The sequence below is a fragment of the Streptopelia decaocto genome (genome assembly GCF_964273445.1).
Source record: "Streptopelia decaocto genome assembly, chromosome: 2".
Classification (NCBI taxonomy): Eukaryota; Metazoa; Chordata; class Aves; order Columbiformes; family Columbidae; genus Streptopelia; species Streptopelia decaocto.
In genome coordinates, this window is record NC_138655.1 from 48,628,866 (window position 1) to 48,649,919 (window position 21,054).

The 21,054-nt window shown below is 38.1% G+C and overlaps 1 protein-coding gene across 6 annotated transcripts in view; it reads left to right on the forward strand.

Moving 5' to 3' along the window:
- Positions 1 to 21,054, forward strand: part of ZNF521 (zinc finger protein 521) — a 235,116-nt gene that overhangs the window by 3,077 nt on the left and 210,985 nt on the right. For 2 of the 6 annotated variants that reach the window (XM_082044778.1, XM_082044781.1), the window contains exons 3-4: positions 14,905 to 14,967; positions 16,027 to 16,086. The exons of 2 other annotated variants lie outside the window; for them this stretch is intronic. In XM_082044778.1, coding sequence (XP_081900904.1) covers positions 14,905 to 14,967; positions 16,027 to 16,086 — 123 coding nt within the window. The remainder of the gene's footprint in view (positions 1 to 14,904; positions 14,968 to 16,026; positions 16,087 to 21,054) is intronic. 2 more of the 6 variants (XM_082044779.1, XM_082044782.1) reach the window with 1 other exon arrangement.

Consider the following 21,054-nt stretch of genomic DNA (forward strand, 5'->3'; position numbering starts at 1 on the left):
TCCTTCACCTTTTAAAAATGATACCACAATGAAAGTTCTGTTGCTTGGGCGCGCACTTATATTCCGAGCTTCCCAGGGAGGATTTATTTACGTGCGCATAAGAGTTTTAGAGCCAGTAGGAGTGCGACCAATTAGCCATATTTGCAAAAAGATGCTGGGAAACTTTAACTGAAGGGTGGTATTAGATCTCCAAATATTTAAGGACAAAGGAATAAATGTTGAGAATTAATTGGCAAATAGAGGAAATTGCTCTCCTGTTAGAATTGGACATATTTTACTCATGGTTATTTGTTAGATGCATTACAGAGAGGAGGTCCGTCTCAAATATCATCCTGTAAACATCACACTTAATTTAAAACAAAAGATACAGCTTCCATTTTATGTGGAGGTATGGGCTTTGCCTTCCTTATGTACCAGTAGCCTGGGAGTCCCTAAAATGAGAAAACAGCACCATTATACGAATCAGATGGAGTACCTTGGATTTGCTGACCATAAACTACAGACTTAACAAAACCGCTTAATGTTCAGGATAGAGATGGTAGATATTTCTTTATAGTGTGTTATTTACTATTTTTCAACTAAAACTGGGCAGTAAATCAATCATCATCTGTAATTATTGCTGCAGTAATTACCTTTGGGGGGTAGGTTATCATTCTTGGTGGCCTTTGTTCAAAGATCTTTTTCATTTTCCCTGTTTTATTTTTCTTGAGTCATGTCAATTTTGTGTGGATTGATAGTACTCTGAAAGCAGTCGGATTGTAAGATTTCTGATGTAAGATTTCTGGGTAATAATGCGATGCAACTGAGAAGTTGAAAGATGCTTGCATAGACATAGCATTTAAATTCATTGATACGAGTCTGCCCGTCAATTAATGCACCTTCATTTTTAGTGAAGAAGCAAAAGCTTTAAGTAATGTTGCAAGAAGAATTTCAGCTGTACCTCCAATGCAGTGTTTGTTTAAATTTCTTATTTCTTAAGTATTACTGATACAGGCAGTAGAAAATATAGTTCTACAGTTTAAAAATAAATAGTATTTTAAATAGCTTTTCTGAAAAAATAGTCTTTGAATGTATGTAAATGAGTTATTTAAACTCGTGAGTGCTGGTTTACATCTAGATAAAATATGGAGTTACATATTACATTTCCAATTTGTCGTGTACTTAGCAACCCTTTACAGGGGGGAGGATATAAGAGATATTTTTGATATGTCTGTCACTTTTGATAACTTAATTTGAAACTTATATCTTAAGGGAATACTGATGCAAGGCAGGTAAATATATTAAAACAAAAAGACAATTGAGTTTTTTATATTGAATGCATGAAACTAACATTAATCTGAAATGGTGGGTGTTAAGAACTTGCTAATGACTAAATTTCTTCTGTTTTTTGAAAATACACTTTTTAAAAATTACCCTGGCTTCTGTTTACATTCCTTTTCTATTTCTTTTTTCTCTCTTAGCTCCCTCCCTGCCCTATTTTGGTTTCTTGCCAACTTTGATCTGAGTGTCCCCCAGCTCTTGGTGAGGATTGCATCTCAGGTTTGGACCTAGGAAAGAAAAAAGGCATTGTTAACATTAGATAAGCCCCTTACAATTTAATAATAATAAACACATCTTTCCAAGGAAAGGAAAAATAAGGTTGTAATTATTTTCGGTGAAAAACACTGACTCTTATAAATAGACTACACATTTGTGGCAAAAAAAAAAAAGTCTCAAAAGAAGAGTAAATTATTTAACTTTCTGAAAAACTGTAATTTGAATATCTTATTTTACTTTAGGAAGGAGGAATTAAAGTTCAACTGCTGTATTCTTTTAGACAGAGGAAGGATCAGTTGCATCAAACTCAACAGTCCTGACCTATATTTCATTCTACTGATTAATTTATCCCATTTCCTTAGCTAGTTTCTGGGGAAAAAAAAAAAAAAAAGATAAATCTATTAGGTATCATTGACCTGATCAAAATCACCTAATGCAGTTGGTGGGTTAGGGAGGATAGCAGGAGAAAAACAGGTGGGGAAAGATAAATCAGAGATATGATACCTGTGTACAAGCCCCAAAAGAGACCCCGTGCAAATGAAGGGTGTCGGAGAAGGGTAATGGGTGCGACTCCTGAAACCCTGGCAGGGAAGGAGAACGACATCCCCTCAGTCAAACCATGCTGGAGCCCCCCAGGATGCACAAGCAAGAGAGGGGGGCAGAGCAGCTCGCTTGTATCTTATTTAACTTGGCCATTGAAATGGTAAACCTTTTTTTTTTTCTGTGACTTGGCATGCTTTGCAGATATCACACTTAGGTTACTGACCACCTCCCCCCTCCCTTCCCTTTCTGGTTTATGGGGTTTTAGTTTTGGGAGGGCTTGGGGTTTTTCTTTTGCCCTTACTGCTGGCTTTTGATGCGAAATTTTGTTTAGGAACAAAGTTATAAAGATATAGTCACTTGCCAAGAAAACCAGGTATTCTATATGCAAGCCTGAATGAAAATGTAGCCCTACTAAATGTTAAACCCGGATTTCTCTGAGCTGAAGTCAAGTAATACTCATTATGCTAAAGTCACCCGGGAAAAATCACTGAAACTGTAGGTGTTAGATAAGGCATCGCAAGGAAACTAGAACAGCCCCACACATTTAATAAAAGCGCTGATCTCTGAAAGTACATTATTTTTGAAAAAATATAGAAATACTTTTGTTATGGCTTCAAAGCAAATTTTTACTTGTAATTTTGTATCTCACATTTGACTGCAGAAATAAAATTACTGAATATTAGTTCCTAGAAAGATGAGAAGGAAAAATTCATTTGCTCTATTTTATGTATCTGTATTCTGCTTAAAGAAGGCTTGTATCTTGAAATAATTTGGCAAGCCTGGAGTACCTCTTAAAGTTTTCCCTCTTTTTGAGGAAACCTAGGTACTGTTTCCATCCTGACTGAATTTACAGCTGCAACTCAGTTCATGCAGACTGTTGGTGGACTGAGCAAACAGTACCTGTGTTTTAACGTGACTTGTTTTCTCATCATAAATTTGAAGCAAAAGAGGTGCAAGTGGTGTGGTGTAGTACTAGAGAAGGTAGAACAGTAGTGCATTAAAACAAAAAACTTAATAGCAGCAATAGTTCAGAGAGAGTTTGACATTCGGATCCCCTTCAAACAGTAGCCTTTACATTTCTGTGTATCTGTCAGCTATTTGAATGTTTATTCTCAGCCCCAGCCCTCCCTGGCTTTTAAATTGCATGGACTAGACTCAGAAGTCGTTAGGTTGTCTGCTGATTATACTATAATCAATCCAGCATAAACAAAAACAGTAATTACTATTGGCATGATTTCTGTGAACTTGACTTAAAGTTTCAGTATTACTGGACCAAAGAACTTTTTCTGAATGGGCCGTTTTCAGGAAATGTATTATTTTGACATCATTTTATAGGGAGGGAACAAAAATTTCATAAGATTGCATTTGCCCTGAAAAGCAAAAACATCTGTTTAATGCATGAGTGGATTGCTGGCTTTTACTTGGCCATGCAAAAAAGGGCAAAAATTAAGATATTGAACATAAAAGAGTACACGAAAAAACAAATTACAAAGAGGGTTTAAGATTAGCATCTTTTTTATAATGCAGGCTATTTATAGTGTTCTCTTTTGACTTGCCAAAGCAAGCCCCAGCTCCTTTATATATTAAAAAAATCCGTAACAACAAAAACATCCCTAACCTTTAGTAATATTCATTGACTTTGGCAATGCATAGTGGTATTGATGGTCTTGATTAGCTGTAGGATTACAGTAATGCTAGCCAGTCATTTTTGGGGCCAGCATTAGTTATATTGACCATCAGCATCTACTTCCTTCAGAACAGGTACTATTAGGAGTGAACATCTAAACAGCTGCATGTAAACTGTTACTGGTTGTACTGCTGACTCCATAAAGATGAAATTTGGTGACAAAAGAGAATGTTAAGAGTGTTAGAAATGCTGTGAGTTCGGTTTGGCTTGATTTTGTTTTCCGGGGTTGCTGTTAACTTGTGTAACAAGGGAAGCTGTCAGTATGGAGGCACTTATCTAACGTGTAGGATAACGTTACCCGCCATGATCTAAGAGGTCTTGAAAGGCTTTATTTTGCTCTATAATTCATTCAGTCTAATTTGCAACTAGTTTAATAGCTCTCATTTCTTTGTTCTGAAACATGATTCAGTATTTTGAAACTTGCACGTTTTGGAAAAAAAAAATCTGCCTTTTGAATGATTGTACGTGAGGAAAGAATTTGGAAGCATTGTTAACGTTTTATGTAGACCATATGGATTTAGTGTTTTTTTCTGTGTAAAACACTGAAAAGAAGATACTTGGAATTGTTCTTTTTTAGATTGATTAAAATATAGTATGAATGCTGATGCCTTAAGACAGAGCCCTTAGCTTCTTTTCCCCACTGTATTTTGTGGTTTCCATTGGTTCTTATAGGGCTACATGAGCTCAAAATCACTCCCAGCTGCAGGTGGGGAAGATGCGCTACTTTACTTAGAACAATGACATATACATATGTATATGTTTTTCCCTGAAGGGACAGCATACAGGTCTACAAAGCATTGGACCTGTTTTAGTTGGTGCTGGGAAAATGTATATATTGCAGTGTGTTACTACAAAGCATTAAAGTTTTTCAGCTGCTCTCTTTACAAAAGTCAGATAGCACAAGAGAAGCTTTTAAATCATAATGCAATGCTTGGCATAGGATTCTGAGAAAAGATGAATGTGCAAAACCCAAAAGAGGTGATGGGGATTGTTTTTGTTTTAACTTTAATTTTAGACAACTTGGGTTCTATTTCACCTCGAGTATGAGTAATTATGCTACTTTAGCAATTATTAGAGATGAAAGAAATTCTGTTAGATATGAGTCTTCTAAACTTCAGTAGCTTTAGTTTTAGCCAGGATAATGATCAAGGAGTAGTTAGCCATATGCCTAGGGACCATGCTGTAGCAAAAATGATAGGGCTGATCTTGGGGGTATCCTTATTACAACGTGTTATAATTAACATTTTAATTCAGCCCTCCTACTTTCAAAAAAAAAAAAAATCTGCTTTATGTTATTCTGTGCACACATTAATAATACTGCACAAAATTGCCCTCTTTCAATGGATTTTTGAACCAGGACCAGTGTCCTCTGTATTTACAATATGAGTTAACTCTGGTCATGCTTTTGTTTTTTTTTTCCACTTCAGATTCCTTTAGTTTCAAACATTTTTTTCCCCCTCTATTCTGCATAATTATTGAGAAAAAGATGTAGAGGATTTATTTTTCCTCTTTTCCTCCTTTTTTTAGGATTTTGTCTAGATTTTCCATGATATTCTGTTGTGTGCACATTTGAGCCTTTTAGATTTTCCTTTAGCTAAAGTGATGCTGTGCATGCTGTACTGCAACTTTTCTTTGTACAGCTGAATCTGTATAGTGTGCACTCAAAAGGGTTGAAGGGTTATTACTCAACCAATTCTGCACAATTAATGCCCAATGAAATTTTAGATTTTAGGGGGATGTGTTTTCATTATGTTTTTTTCCCCACTGTTTTTTATCATGTGAGCAAGACAGAGGATTATTCTTTGAGTAAGCAATTCATCTGATACTTTCACTTTTAAATATTGGTGCAATTAGGTGCAATTTTTCTTTCTAAGGTTAGGATTTTTAGTCCTTTATGACTGCTTAGTCATTTATATGACTGTTGGTATAGTGGCTTTCCCCCACTCTCACCTTTCTTCTTTTTTTTAATGAGATTGGGGCATACTAAGGTTCTTTACGAATATAATATCAGTAAGTAGTTAGCCTTCTTACAAATTTGGAAATACTAGTCATTAGTTAAACAGCCTCTTGCCTGAAACAGGACACTTTTTTGCCCTGAGGGCAAATGGTCAGGATGATGATAGTGAGGGTATGGGTGCTTTCCCTCCTTCCCCAAGCCCATTTTTTGAGAGCTTATTCTCTCATGGAGGTCAATAACCAGGAACAGGAGATTTGGCCTTACCTAACAAGAACTGTAAAATCTCCCTCCTAGTTTCTCACACAGACATTTGGTGTTACACACGAGCGTGGAGCACTTTTAAGTCTAAATATCCTGGTTAACTGCACAATAGATGGCTTTCATATACAGTTCCTGAAACTTGTTGTGCTCTTACTATTATTAGGTTGTGTTTTGCTGGGAAAATATATTTCAAACAATGAATTCCGTGATAATTGATTTTTTTTTAGTTTTATTTTTTTGTTGTTCACTTTTGCGAACCTATCAAGTTTGGCTTCCATTTTTGACTCATTAACTTCTTGAAAGGAACTTTAAAAACTAAAATAAAATACCTGCTGTGTTGCTGGACTGGATGATGTGATGTAGTGAGGCAGTGTCCTTGGGAAGACTAGGCTATGCTTTTATCAACAAAACTTTCTCTGGCACTGAATTATGATGGCTCTTTTTTTTTTTTCCTTTCCAGGCAGAGTCAAGTGAATTTCTAACTTTGACAGTGGCAGTAGGAAGGAGGAGGGGGTGGGGAGGTTAATTATTTTCCACCTCCAAAGAATACAATTGTGAGGAAGGAACTTTCTGATTCACTGGTTCCAGGACAACAGGATGTCGAGATCCATGCCTGATGTAAGGTTTTCACTCGGAAGATGGGAGGAGGAAATGGGTCACTATTGGTCTGTGCCTGCAGCCGCTGGGAAGGGATTGCGTTATGTGGCTTATAAAGAGCTGGAGCATAGGAAAAGATTTGTTTTGCGATTTCTGGTGAATCTGTTGAGCAGAAGGCTTGCTCGCCAGATACAAATGTGAATCAATGAAGAAAGGTCAGAACGCTCTCAGGCTATGTCCAAACCAAAGGGCTTGCATGCTGCAGATTGCTAGTACTTCAGGGCTTAGTTTACAGGTGCCTGGTTCCTACTAGAACAATCATCTTGGACCAGGCACTTGGATTATGTATGTAATTCATAGGTAGGTTAGTGTTGTTGAGTAGGAACTACCTTAAGGAGATGGCAGGAAGAACTTGGAAAGAGTAGTGTGTCATAGCTCCTCCTCTGTTCTAGATATGCATGTCTTGCTTGGTGCAACAGGGTATCTCGTAGCAGTCACTTATCTGATCCAGTTCTTTGGAGATTGGGGACAGGTTGTTCCTTTCCTCCCAAGTTAGAAGGAACAGAGACATTGTGCTCCTGCTCTTCCTTTTGCCTTCACTGAAGAGGGAAAGTTATTTGCCCTGCTAGGATGTGAGAGACAGGGATTCTGTTTTGTGCTTTGTTTCGGGGTATCTGAATCTGCATCTCACAGGGAGCACATCAGTCATTACGCAGCAGCATATTGTGCTCTGAGTGTGAGTTAGCCTTTTATTATTGTGAATGATGTTTCCCTTTTTAAAAGTGTAATTAAGTATTTGTTGGACAAGGAGGTGAGGAGGTGTGCTCATATACAAGAGTTATAGCTTTAGTGGCTTGAATACCGATTGAGAAAGGGGAGACCTGGGTCCTGGTCTGCCAAGTACTCACTGCAATATTACTTCTGATGAATTGTTTCAATGAAACCAGAACTGGAGTCCATGTGTCCCACTTCCCATGTGGGTGCCCTAATGACAAGGATAAGGTATCACCCTAATTTTCCTTCTTTCTAGTTCAGTCAGTATTGTAGATGAGGTATGGCAGTTTCAACAGCAATGAATGAGTGCACCTCAAGTCTTAGAGTAAGTGCTCTTTGTTAAGAAGCTCATGACGTGAGTACAAATCCTTCTGATAGAGAAGAAAGTTGAGCTGGTGCCACCCACATCCTGGGTGAGTGATCTAACTGGTGGGTGTGGGCCAGAAGGGGAAAGGAAGAGGTATTTCAACCCACACGTTTTTCTGCCAGCATCTTGTAACAACTGGGAAAGGGTATGTAAATGCTGAAGAACCAGCCCATGAGACTGTGTCCAAAGCCAGGGCAGGCAGGAGAATTTTTAATCTTCCATTAGCCAGCTGTGCTGGGGCTTTGGTTTGACTTCAGCATCGAGCTGCACAGCACTGAGAAAGTCTGGATGGGAAAACCATAGATACTGCCTGACCCGAGAGGCATGTGAGCAGAAATTCTGGCAACTGAGATGTGGCGCCCCCTCACTAGTTTTTGGCTCCTGAGCTTTTTTGTGGATATAGACCAGAGTGCTGTTTTACATGATAGGAAGTTACCTAGAACAGGTCAGAGAGTTTGAGGGATCAAAAATAACCTTATGAAATCCTGGCAGACAATAGATGGAGATCTCTGGTGAATCAGGGATAATCTCAGTTGAAAGGAGGTGTTTTTTTGACTCAGATAAATGTATGTCTGTAGGTAACAGAGCTAAAGCATGCATCTGTATTTTGTTTTGGTGTTGCAATGGTGTCAGACAGCCAAAACTCCTTATTTTAGGCACATAAATTACTTCACTTTCCAAGGCAATGATCCTCTACAGTAACCTTTACTGTAGGTCCTCATAGCCCTTCCTTACATCACCTGTCTTCAGAGTTGTGTGCAGTTGGCTACTTTGAAGGTTCTGTGATCCATAGGCCAGTTTGATTCAAATTGTTCTCTCTTAATGAGTTTAGGGTTTTATAGACTGTGTTTAATGAATTTCCTGTTTTCTAAGCACAGTTGGAAATAAAGGTCTGTAGGAGTACCAGAAATCCTTAGTTATGTCCCTTTGAGAGAATAAGAAAGCTTAGGTGATCCATAGCTTCAGTATACTTAGAGGAATCACTCTGAAAACATTCATGTTCAGTACTGGGTTTGGTAATTAGGCTTAAAATTTATCGTAGCCTCGTAATTTCTATCTTTCCTCCAAATGGACTGTATGCCCACAGTCACATTGTAAGGAATGGAGGTAGATTATTCAGTTTAAGACAGGCAGGACAGCTGAAAGTCCTGATGCTGGTACTAAGAATTGACTTCCAGAAAGGTTCCCTCTTGCCTTGCTCGTTCTCACTGTGGTTCTCAATCTAACTCAGAGATCCACTGTAATTTGTTACCTTGCATGATAGAGGGTCTTAGGGATGCTTGAAATTTACTTGAGGTTTATAAAAAGCTTTAAGATTCTTTGGAGTAAAGTACTTTTTGAAAAATATATCATACCATTATTAGTTTACTTTAAACAATAGAAATATGAGTATATGTAGATGTAGCTTAACCTTGTTAATAGATGCATGATTAGGGAGTCAAAGTTAGCATTCTGGGCAGGATTAATTAATCTACTGCCTCAGCTATCTAGAAAAAGATATTTCCCCACCCCTAGCTTTGGAGTTTCTGTAGAATTCTCCCTCTGCTGCAAGAAAGAGTATCTTCTGCCTTTTCTGCACACAATGTTACATAAAACTGGATGTCTTTAGACTGTCACATTTGGATGCTGTCTTACTTGAGATCAAGGGTTGGAAGAATATCCGAAGGATTTCTTAAGCATAATTTCTTTCTACTTAAGTATATTTATTACTTTAATGTGTATGTGCTGCCTAGGAAAATATTTTAGCATAAGAATAGTATTTTCCAGCCACTGCAGTCTAATTGGGAACTCCTAATTCAGTCTTTCTATGAGAAGAACATTAGGGGAAAAAAACAAAACCTTGCAAGCTCAGTGTTGAGTTAGACTAAAGAAAGGAGTAAAAAATACGAATGCTATGAGGGGCTTTGTGTTCTGAAAAAAGTGAATGCAAGAAAAACAATGCTTTACATAACAGGAATCTTTCAAGGAAAATATTAATTTCCAGTACCAATACTGTTACAATGCTTGGAGGAGTAGAAATAGGCAAAGGGTTAAATCACAGCACAAAGGAAAACAAACCAAAACCAAATATTCATACGTATGATTAATTGGATTTTTGTACAGTGTGACTACACACAGAACTAATTTTCAATAGGGTTCTGGAATGTAGATATTGAAATGTTAATATGCAAAGGCATTTCTTTTTCCAACTCTTCTCACATGAAAATCATTGGGTGTATGTACATTTAGGAGTAAGGATGGTAATCAGGTTTCTGGCTAGTAGCTGATAGACATGTGTTGATACTAGGGAAAGCTGTTCAGAAAACAGTACTTTCTTGGTAGTTCTGAACTTTTCTGAATGCCAGTTATCTTAAATGACATTATGGAGCAGCCTGAAATGGTTGTTGACTTCCAGGAGTCACCCACTGAATTGCTGCTTAAAGTGGCACAGGGAGGTGTGAAACCCTGTGCTTACGTCTGTCGGCCCGAAGAGTTTAAAAGGTGAATCTTAGAGCACTGGTGGTATCTGGGGAGCGAAGAAAGTGGAGGAAGGTGTAGCCCTAGCAGGTGATACATTGACACATGATGCTGCATTTAATACTACTCTGTAACTTCTTTAATTTCAGTTTTGTATCCTGACTGAACCCTATGGAGATGTATTTCCACAGCACGTTATTGCCAAGTGCGAAGCGTCTTCAAAATCCATTGACTTTACTAGAGTTAAAAGATACTCAGCACCTCCTGTAACTGGCTCTTAAATTTGCCTTCTGCTATGTGATTCATCTACTTAATCATACTTAATATCTACCTGTAGGTGGTGGCAATATGAATGTCCTCTTGGTTTTTATGTGGCCATGAGGAGGAGGGAAAAGTAGAGAGATACTTCCAGAAATTACAGTCATTTGTAGGTACTGAAATAATGGCACACACATTTTATTTCTGTTCTGTCTGGGTAACTCGGTAAATTGTGTATTGATTATGCTAATACAGCTAGTGTCTCTATTACTTGTCTGCAGAAATTATTCAAACATGTAGATTGAAGATGCACTTGGCAAAGTTACCATCCTAAGAAAAAGGCTTTTGTGCAAAGATGGCTTTAAATTGAATTACTAATCATATGCTAATGGAACTTTATAGATTAAGTATTGAGTTATAGGAAATGCAAGGTGCAAGCTAAAAATGTATATTCTAAACTTCCCATTCTGACAGTCTTAGTTGCTATATTAGGTTTATTTTCACATCTCTCAAGGAATATGTTTTAGGAAGGGATAGATCAATAGCAATCTATTTTTATAGTTTATTTTGGGATATGTGGCTTCTGCTTTGTTTAACAAGCTGAAAAGAGGCTCAGACATTTGGGACAGTCTTTTTTTTTTTTTTTTTTTTAAAAAAAATTTATTAACCCACCTAGACTAGAAGAAAATAGACTTTTTTCAATTATCTTTTGCTTTTATTTTATTATGGTTTGTAATAGCTCAGAAGCCATAAATCTTAGCCAGAGTTCTCCAAAAGGCTTCCCTCAGTGAAAATATCCTTTTTCACATTTCTAATTTTATCCATTTCTTTTCCATACAAGTTTTTTTCCAGGCTTCAACCAGAAATGATTTGTGCTTTTCCTTAGGATGCGCAGTCTACAGATTAACTCTTCAGTGAAGGGGAATCCTGGTTAGGCAGTAGAATGTGAATGATATTTTGCAAGCTAGAAAACCTGTGTATATTTTGTACTAACTTTATAAAATAATCTCACTCCTTTATACACTAACCATTGGTCCCATGAAGAGAATCTAAGCAAAAGGGGTAGAATCCTCATTGATCAGCAGGTGTTGCTGTAGAGCAGTCAGGAGATTAATTCTATTTTTAGGACTCCTCTATCAAAATTCCCACAGGTTTTCCTCATTGGCTGTCCTTGATGGTACTACTTGTTTTATTTTTATTTATTTATTTATTTTTTAAAAGGAATAGTTGGTCTTAATGTTGATATTCAGCAATCTAAGCATGAGAGGTGCTCTGAATTGAAACCAGGGTTTGCCTTGGACACTAGCTGTACCAAAGCTGAAATGTCCTAACCTTTCACATAGATACAGCTTCAGTTTAGAGATACCTTTTTTTCAGTAAAATTTGAAAATACTGGTATCTGTCCAAACATGAGCTTTTATAATGGGAGATAGATTGCCATGCTGGAATTTTGTTTCCTTTACTGAGTTGTGTTTTTTTTTTTTAAATTACTTTCAAGAAGTGTGGTGTCACAATTGTTGTGGTGATCTGGTCCTTTTTTTAAAAAAATGATTATTAGAGTTGCCCATTGTTTTGTTTTTCAAAAGCTGCACTGAGAAAATAAGTAGTAGGGACTTGATGGTTTGTTTTTTTAAGGAACAGATAAGTCAATTGAGAAATATTTCTACAGCTAACAAAACTGGTGACCTGTGGTCATAAACACATAATCGTAGGAACAAGTAATGATGTTACTTTGATGACAACATTATTTTAAATGTATCTAGAAGCGCTGTTCAGCAGTAACATCACTCCTTCACAGTCTGGATTCATAAGCTGCTGTTCTGGTTTCCTGAGGCCTCCCTTTTACTAGTATTTTGTCACTTTGTTATCTAGAATTTGTCTTACCTTACGCTAGGATGTGGTATATGCTGTAATGAAGATGACACCCCTATGTACAATTACAGTCCTAGAGTATAAGTCATTTTTATATTTGAATTAATACTTGTGCATACATTGTATTGTTATATCTGTATATCATCCTTCTGGCTTTTTTTTCAGTTACATTTCATGCTAGTGCTTGAGAAATGGATTTGATTAGCAAAATATAAAGCATCTCACTATATAGGTTCTGTTTAAAGTTGCCTTCCTCTCCTGAGAGAAAATGGTTGATGTTTAAGGAAAGTAAATGTTGGCTGCATGTCGTGCTACCTTTTGTAGTCAGGTGAGTTAAACAGTGGCCTGAGAGCTGAAATAGTACTGAAATTTTCAGAGTCTGGTTGTGGAAAGGCATAAAGTGCTAATCGGGATCTTATCGGATGCCACCAGCTGTAGCTTACTTAATGTAACAAATACCCATGCGAGCTGGAGGAATGATCTAACTTAATGCAAAGGAAAATGAGATGCTATTTTGTAGATGATTTGTAACAATGCTAAGATTTCCCTAATTCTGTGGGTTTTGTGGGATAGTTTTCTTGCCCCTTTTACCATACTTCCCCCTAAACGTGGTTTTAATTTTTCTGACAAATGTGTCAGTCTAGTTGAATATTATTAGCAAGTCTTTGTGCCATGGCCTGTTGTGACCTACTTGGTTCTTTTGTGATTGAGAATCCCTAAAGGGCTTGAACAACAGTTGAGAAAGATACTAACCACAAAGTTACCTGCTCTGATACTTGTTTCCTCTTTTTTTTTTTAGTGTAATAGTGACATACTGATCAGCTTTTGTTGAAAGCAAACCTCAGCTGTCACAGAATTTTCACATCCCTAAATAGCAGGGAAGTTTTAAATGTTTGGTTTCACCAGGCATACACTGTCAGGTTTTCACATGACAAACTTGCATACCTGAAAACAATTTTTAGGCAGGTATCCATGTTTGCTTTTTTCAAGACCTAGAAGTGTTTGGTGCCCCTCGATCAGCAGCATGAAGCTGAGCACATTTCAGTGTGCAGTCACTTCTCACGAGCAGCAAGAGATGCTGGTTCTGCAGCTGGTGGCAGCAGACATTCAGTGCAGAACAGCACAAAAGACAAACTCTTGCATTTTAGTTTGCATGCTCTTAGAAGTGGAGATCTGCTTCAAATATCAGATATTTTTTACTTCTTAGCGGGCAGCTACTTTATTTTGAAGTTTCCAACTTGGAAATCTGGTCTTGGAAAGTTAGTGTTTGGGCACCTCAATTCCATCTTGAGACTTAAAAAATTATAGAGTTTTTAAATTACCTTTCTGGACCGAGTTATGATCACAGTATCACAGTATTACAGTATGTTTGGGATTGGAAGGGACCTCAAAAGTTCATCCAGTCCAATCCCCCTGCTGGAGCAGGAACACCTAGGTGAGGTCGCACAGGAACATGTCCAGGCGGGTTTTGAATGTCTCCAGAGAAGGAGACTCCACAACCCCCCTGGGCAGCCTGTTCCAGTGCTCTGTCACCCTCACTGAGAAGAAGTTTTTTCTCAAATTTAAGTGGAACCTCTTGTGTTCCAGCTTGATCCCATTACCCCTTGTCCTATCATTGTTTGCCACTGAGAAGAGCCTGGCTCCATCCTCGTGGCACTCACCCTTTATATATTTGTAAACATTAATAAGGTCACCCCTTAGTCTCCTCTTCTCCAAACTAAAGAGACCCAGCTCGCTCAGCCTTTCTTCATAAGGGAGATGCTCCACTCCCTTAATGATGTGTGTCGTGGTTGAGGATTTCATTGGTAGATAATCAATATGTCTACAGCCTTTAATAAGGTTGATCAGTGGGTACTGCTGACCAAGATGAGTTTCCTCTCAAGGGATGGAAAAGTAGATTTATTTTTCAGTTTTAGAGCTTGTTCTTGAGATCATTTTTTGGAAACAGATCAACAGCTGGTGGTGGGCATAAACAGGGTCAGGTTGGACTGCTGCAAAGGTTTCACTGGTGGCTTTAAGGGGGGTCATAAGAGATGGTATCTCTTTCATTTTTTCTTTTTTCTTTTTTCTTTTTTTTAAATTGTATATTAGTTGTATTCATTATTTTTATTGCTGTATTAACAAGTCTTACCAATCTGTGCTGCTCTGTGCGAGATCTTTCTGTTTAGCCTAGTTTGTGCTTGACCACGTGTTCCCCGAAGCTCAGCTTTTCCTGAGCTTTTCCCATTGCTTTCTTTGTCTGACCAGTTTCCTTTAGCTGTGAGGGCTGCTGGGATGACTGCTTCAGCATACCAATGAAAATCATACCACCTGAAGTACTGGTAACTTCATGGCTGCAAAATACAAGTTCAAATGAAAGAGGCAGCTTATAAAATAGTATTTTGTGAAATACTTGACTTACTCCAGGGCCTGGGAAACTTTGTCAGATCTCTGTTGATGGGAAGAGTGTGCTTACTAGCCACAGCTCTGGGACAGAGATAGAGATTGTTTAGAGTCCTCAAGAGACTGTACTTGACTCTTTCTAATATATGCACTGTGTTTCAAGTTTCTAGTGTCCTAAGAGTGTCCTTATGAAAACTGGTGTTTTTTTTCTAGAAACTCAGATTCTAGAAACAACCAGTTGTATGAAGCCTTGGGGTTGGCGAAGGAGGAAAAGAGGTACCTGTGGAGTGTGTATATGTATCTCTTCTTTTGAATATATGTTTAGATTTATATGTGACCCTAAGTGTTGCACTCTCTCGTCCCAAGAGCCAGCGAAAAAAAAAAACCCAAATCTTTGGATTTTAACTCAGTTGCATGATTATTTTTTGAGGTCTGAATGCTTGGGAGTGGAAATGCTGCCGAAGTTCAGTCTTTCCCCTTTCAGCTTTTTCCCCTGTGGAGGGAGAATGAATTCTCTTCTCTCCGCTGTTCTCTTAACTCAAAGAACACAAGTCTTTGGCAGAATAAAAAGGAAATGGTTCTGCCTTTTAGCTCTTCCCTTACTTTTACTTTGGGAGAGTCAATCTTACTTAGGCATCATATCAGAGCTTATGAGAACAGCGCTCTCTCATTTTTCAAAGTAGCAGCAGAATGGCTCTTGTTAGGTTCACTCTTGCCCAACAAGTTTTGAATAGTGAATCTGACAAGAATTGTATTGTTTTTAGTTCTACTGCTCTTGGAAAGCTGCGAGCCAAGGGAAAGATGCTGGCATGGTGTATACAGTAAAACAGCATGGGGTTAGTTCTCCTTTGCAAGGCTGTCTGCACTGCTGAGATGTTTGCTACTGAATGTAGGATTATTATTATTTTTTTAAAGCTTGTGTATGAATTAGCACACACCCCTCTCCTGTCTGCCAGGAGAAGGCTTTCTCCATATGTATGGAGCGAGCTGAATCTTAAAGCCCAGAATTATTCTCTCATTTATTTCCATAAACAAATACAGTAGAGTGCATTGATGACAAATATCCCAGAGGAAATTCGATTTTTTTTTTAAGCCATGACACCAGTTTGGTCACTCTGCTCTCAGATTTGTAGCTTCCATACAGTAACATATTCTGTTTTGGTCTGATCTACACTTTTGCACTTTGCAGTGCAGCTTTTCTTGCCTGTGTTGTACAAGCATTACTGGCTTTCAGAACTGAAGCTGGTGTAAAGATGCTTGGAACACTTCAGCTACCCACCTAACATCTTTTTTTTGTTTTGTTTTGTTTTTGTTTTGTTTACTTTCTTCTGACAGTAGAAGAAAATGAAACAGAGGACCAGCAGGCAGGTGTGGGACACACAGCCGCACAGACTGGTAATGCTGAATTCCTTCATTAGTGCTTGCTTACCGTTTGACAAGAGTGTGAGGGATTTTCGTATCGGGGTGTTTTTGCAAAGCCTGCACTCTTCTTTCTCCATTTCGCCTTAGAATGCATTCTTGGGGCTTGCAATGGAAAATAACATTCTTCTCCCTTCACCTTTCAGTTCCTGAGAATTAGAAATTCTGCCTTTTGTAGGTCAGCCAACTGAAAGTGAGATGCTTCTAAAGTGCAGCATGTTTTTCTTTTATTTTCTTTTCTTTTTTTCTTTTTCCTTTATTTATTTTTTTTTTATTTTGTTAACAATAATCCTTCTCTACATCCCTCACATAAAACCTCACCCTATGCTATTTCAGATGAACTTAAATATTCATTCCTCTCAACTATGGATAAGGATAATTTCTTTTAGGGTTGTTTATATAATTTCTTACCAGTCAGGGATTAGTTAAGGGCTCCTTAATTTTAAGTCAGTGAGACTGGGTGGACAAAGCTGTTGTTTGAATCAGGATCACAGGGATACGTATTGTTAATAATCTTGAAGAAATAATTGTTAATTCCCAATAGCAACAAGGACTCTTTTATTCTGTAAATGTAATACGGTTCTGAGAATGCAAGAAATACTTTGCTCCTGTCTTTGGTACTGATTCCACAGGATTTTATCTAAGAGCAGGACTGACTCATCTGAGTAGTCTCATCCATTCAGCTGAGGTCACCTTTTGGAATAAGGGCTGACTCCTTAAGGATATTCCTAGAAGGGTAGTCATCTCTGAATATGTGTAGGTAATTTGTTTGAGAACAGTTGGAGTCACTCCTTATGAAAGTGACGAGTGCAGTTAATTTTTTCTTCAGCTAGAAGACTTCATATTTCTCCTGTGCGTGTGTCCTGTGGATTTGGGTTTGGTGCCTTTTATAGGTTTTAGTGGCTCTGCGTATAAACTGTATTGTTGGAAAAGAGGAAATAAAAGTGAGAGAGTTCTCTGTTTTTTTAATGGGAAATTTCTCAAACTCTTCTGAATGTACATATGTCTCCATTTAGCTGTCTGCAAACTTGACAAAAAGCAAACTTGCACTGCTATAGGCACATGAAGTTGAAAAATAGAGGGCCGCAAAACTGGAGATCAATATGACAAGGAATGGTTGCTTTTCTGCATTTTTTTCTTAAAATAATTCTCAATGGTTAAGTTGTCTTGCTAGTTATTTATTTCCTATCATGTCCTGTGTTGTTCTCTGTCTGCTTCTAGACAAGATTTAACATTCTGTTTTTCTCTATAGCAAGAATGCAATGCCAATATTAAAAACAAAAACCCTTCTGATAGAGCAAGCAGTACAGAAGGCCCACACTGTGTACACGCTGCCAGAAGTTTTTATAGTAATACTTTGTATCTAAGCTCTGGTTCTAACCATTAAATGTGCTTTTTATAGAGTACCAAGTTATAAATGTAGTGCAGCTACGGCATATTAATCTTACTGCAGAGATTTAATGAGGCAGTTGTTTTGCGATGGACACTATTGGGAGCAGAGAGCGACAGAGTTTTACTTTACCACTGAGCTGAAGAAATATTCCTTGCCTGGTAATAATTATAACCACATGATCTAAGTTTTCCTTTCTTTTGCCAGCACTTTTCCATGCAGAAGTGGCTTGGAAGGAGGTCTACTGCTAGGCAGTGAAATGGATTGGAAAGGAGGCTGTTTTCTTGGTAGTTTGATGTTTTAGTTGTGATTAGCTGTAGATCCTTGTAGCATAGGCAGAAATATGTAAGATGAATTTCAAGAATACAGATAGTCTTTCCCAGTCCACTGAGATGGCTTTTAGATATTCATTACTTTTGCTTGACTTTTATATGGGTTATAAAAAGTAAATGTGGTGAAACCTCATTTTTACATGGGCAGAATAGAATTTCTGCTGGTTGGCCTTAAACCGCTCCCATACTTGAAAATAATTGAAGTCCATGGCTTTATTGCCTCCAACACTTTTAAGCCAATGCAATTTTTCATTTTCCCCAAAGTTGCAGTTTTATTAGACCAAGTTACAGCAATAACATCTCTTAAAAGGAGGAGGAAGAAGGTAAGGGGAGAACCACCTGCCAGGAAACACAGTAATGAGAAAATCATGCTTCTTTTAATTTCCATTTATAAATAATGTTAACATGATTGGTAACAGAAGACAACTGTTCTTTCTCTTCTTCTTTTATTTTTTCTTTTTTTAAAAGTACTTTCATAGACTGAATTATTTCTGTTCCAAAAAAGTAATACTCCTTTCCATACTAGATAATTTTCACTGATATCTGCAGTTGGAGCTGATGTGTGTACTGTTGCTGATGTGTACTGAAAAATTTCAGTTGGCGCACAGCAGCCTCTGAAATAGGGCAGGGAAGCCTCTGGAAATGACAGTGGCATTTGCAGATATTGGGAAAGGTAATATTACTATGAAGAAAATCTTTGTTGGGGGAATTATGGCGGTGATTATTGCAGATACTAGGGAGAAAGAAATGTGGGAGATCAATGACATTTGCCCTAAAGTCTGTATGCGGGCACGAGCTTTGAACAGGAGGTTAAGGAGAAAGTCTGGATGGATGCGTATTGCATTTATAAAATACGTTTTAAAAATTCTAGTCTTTCAAAACATCAGCTCAAATAAGGCAACTTACCCTCAGTTTAAGTAACTATTTAAGGTTAGATAGCTCCTGATGGAAGATACCTGTTGTAACAGAAAAACTATCTATTCACAGGGTGTCCAAATGATATTTTGTCTCTTTAAATATATTTTTATTTTGGTGGTGACATCTCCTCACGGAAGGAGATCGCAGTGGAAATGCATTCATTGAGAGGGGCTGAGACTGCCAGAACTCATTTCACAAAGCTGTCGTAGGCTAAACTCAAACCTAGGTCCCAGAGGGTCCCACTTAAGTGTTGACCTAAAAACAAATGTGCCAGTTGGCTAGAGCATGTATTCTAAAGTTGCAGCAGAAGGGAATAAGCTTGACTGACTTCTGTCCCTGTAGAGTTTCTATCTGCAAATGCAGAAGGAGAAGCAAAACATTTATTAGTCTTCAAATGATTCTAATTTTAATAACTGGTCTCTAAGTAGGAAGCTTTAAATTGAGCGATTCTTTAGGCTTTTGTGTACTAAGGGCTGCATGTGTGCTTATGTGTGTGTGTATTGCTGAATTCCTGCAAAGTGCAAGTGTTTCTGAATAATAAGTCTCAAGAATTCCCTCCCCTCCCTTTTTTTTTTCCTTCAGCATTGTGCTTAAAGCAGAGTCAGACACTACCCTTATTTTAAAACAAACAGGTCTGTAAACTTTATGTGCAGCATTTAAATACTTGTGTTAAAATTCAAACCCAGTGCCCACATTTCCCTGAATGCTGTCAGTTTTATGAGATGAAACTGGGAGCTTGAGCTGAACAACTAATAGTATGCAATGTGCTCATGCTGCCTTCCAACAAGTGTTTAATGATGTTGGGGTCAGTTTGCAACAGTTAAGACAATTACTTATTTTTCTGGACTGCTTATAACCTGGTGATCTCCTAACTACTGTTATTAATCTTGCAAAATATTTTGGAAAGTGAAGTGGCAATGGGAGTTATTAGATTCAGAGCATAAAGTAATGGCTGAAATGCCATAAAATCCTTTTATTTAATTAGCATCCCTTTTTGCTTTGTAAATGTCCAGACTACTCTGCTATCTGGACGTAGCTACTCAAGGTGAAGTTTTCACTCTTGAAAGAACCTTGTGAATGTAACTTGTCATACAAGGATTGCACTCAGTGCATGGGCAGAGGTTTTGCACACCAAATACATTTTTGACTTCAGGATGTGTTTTTTATTTTTTTTTAATTAATCTCTTTTCCCTTTCTAATATATTTCCCGTAAAAATAAATTCTGCCCTTTACCCCTGTCAAATAAATTCCTTGGTTTTGATCACGAGCCACATAGCATGAGGAAGGCTTCCTGACATGGGTCATTTCCAGTTGCTGGTGGCGGATCTGTCTGTGTTTGAGCAGCTGAAGCGCAGGGTACAGCAGTGTGGACCAAGGGGTGTAGAAAGATGATGGGAGCCCTGACCTTCACTGTTGAGCAGCAAGAACCTGTGCTTTGCGCACAGTGGCAAATGCAGGGATGGCTGGGTCCCCATCACTGTAGGGTGCTGACGGAGGATTGAAGAGTGATTTACAATGGAATCTCACTCCTCCACCTCCTCACCCCTTCCCCATTCTAATGTGAATTTAGTATTAGCATGTTTCACTTTATCTCCTTTCAAGTAGTTGTGCATGATCCTAATCAATTGCAATGCTAAATAAAGTGGGTTCACAGGTACCACGTCTCTGTTGCTGTGGACAAGGAGTCTACTCCTGGTTAGCAACATGCTTGGCTAAAGAATATAACATCTTACAATGTACTTGCACAATCTTCTGTTATTATATGAGTTTGTTGTTGGTTTCTAAAATGACTTGTTTCAGTCTCCACTCTCTCAAATGTCTAAAAGGAAAGATGAGGCGGCCCAAGCAGATAAAAGTGGTGAAACACTTGCATTCCTTTTGCTGGAATGTACGCAACCATTTTTCTTCTGCATTTCACTTGTTGTACTGTGGTTCCCAAGGAAAAACAAAACTAAGTGCCAGCTTGCTTTATTAGGGAAGACAGATTGTTTTATTTCTGTCTTTTGAAGGAAGCTTTTAGTAAAGCGGGCAAAAAGTCAAGAGTAGTTAAAGCTGCTCTGTTCTTCCTCAGAGGAGGACAAGTTCTAGACTTTGCATTATGTCACTCTGTGCTGGTTGTCTGCAGAACTGAGGTCGTGCAGTGAGCTGTGTGGCTTCTCTGTGCACAGGGGATGGCGGTGAGACCTCACGTTTCTTCAAGTTTAGAAGCTTTAGCTGGGCTCAGGGCTGCTGCTCTGAGGCTGGAGCCATCCTACTATCCCCAAAATGCTTGTCAGCGTGTCAAACAGACAAAGCTCTCCTTCT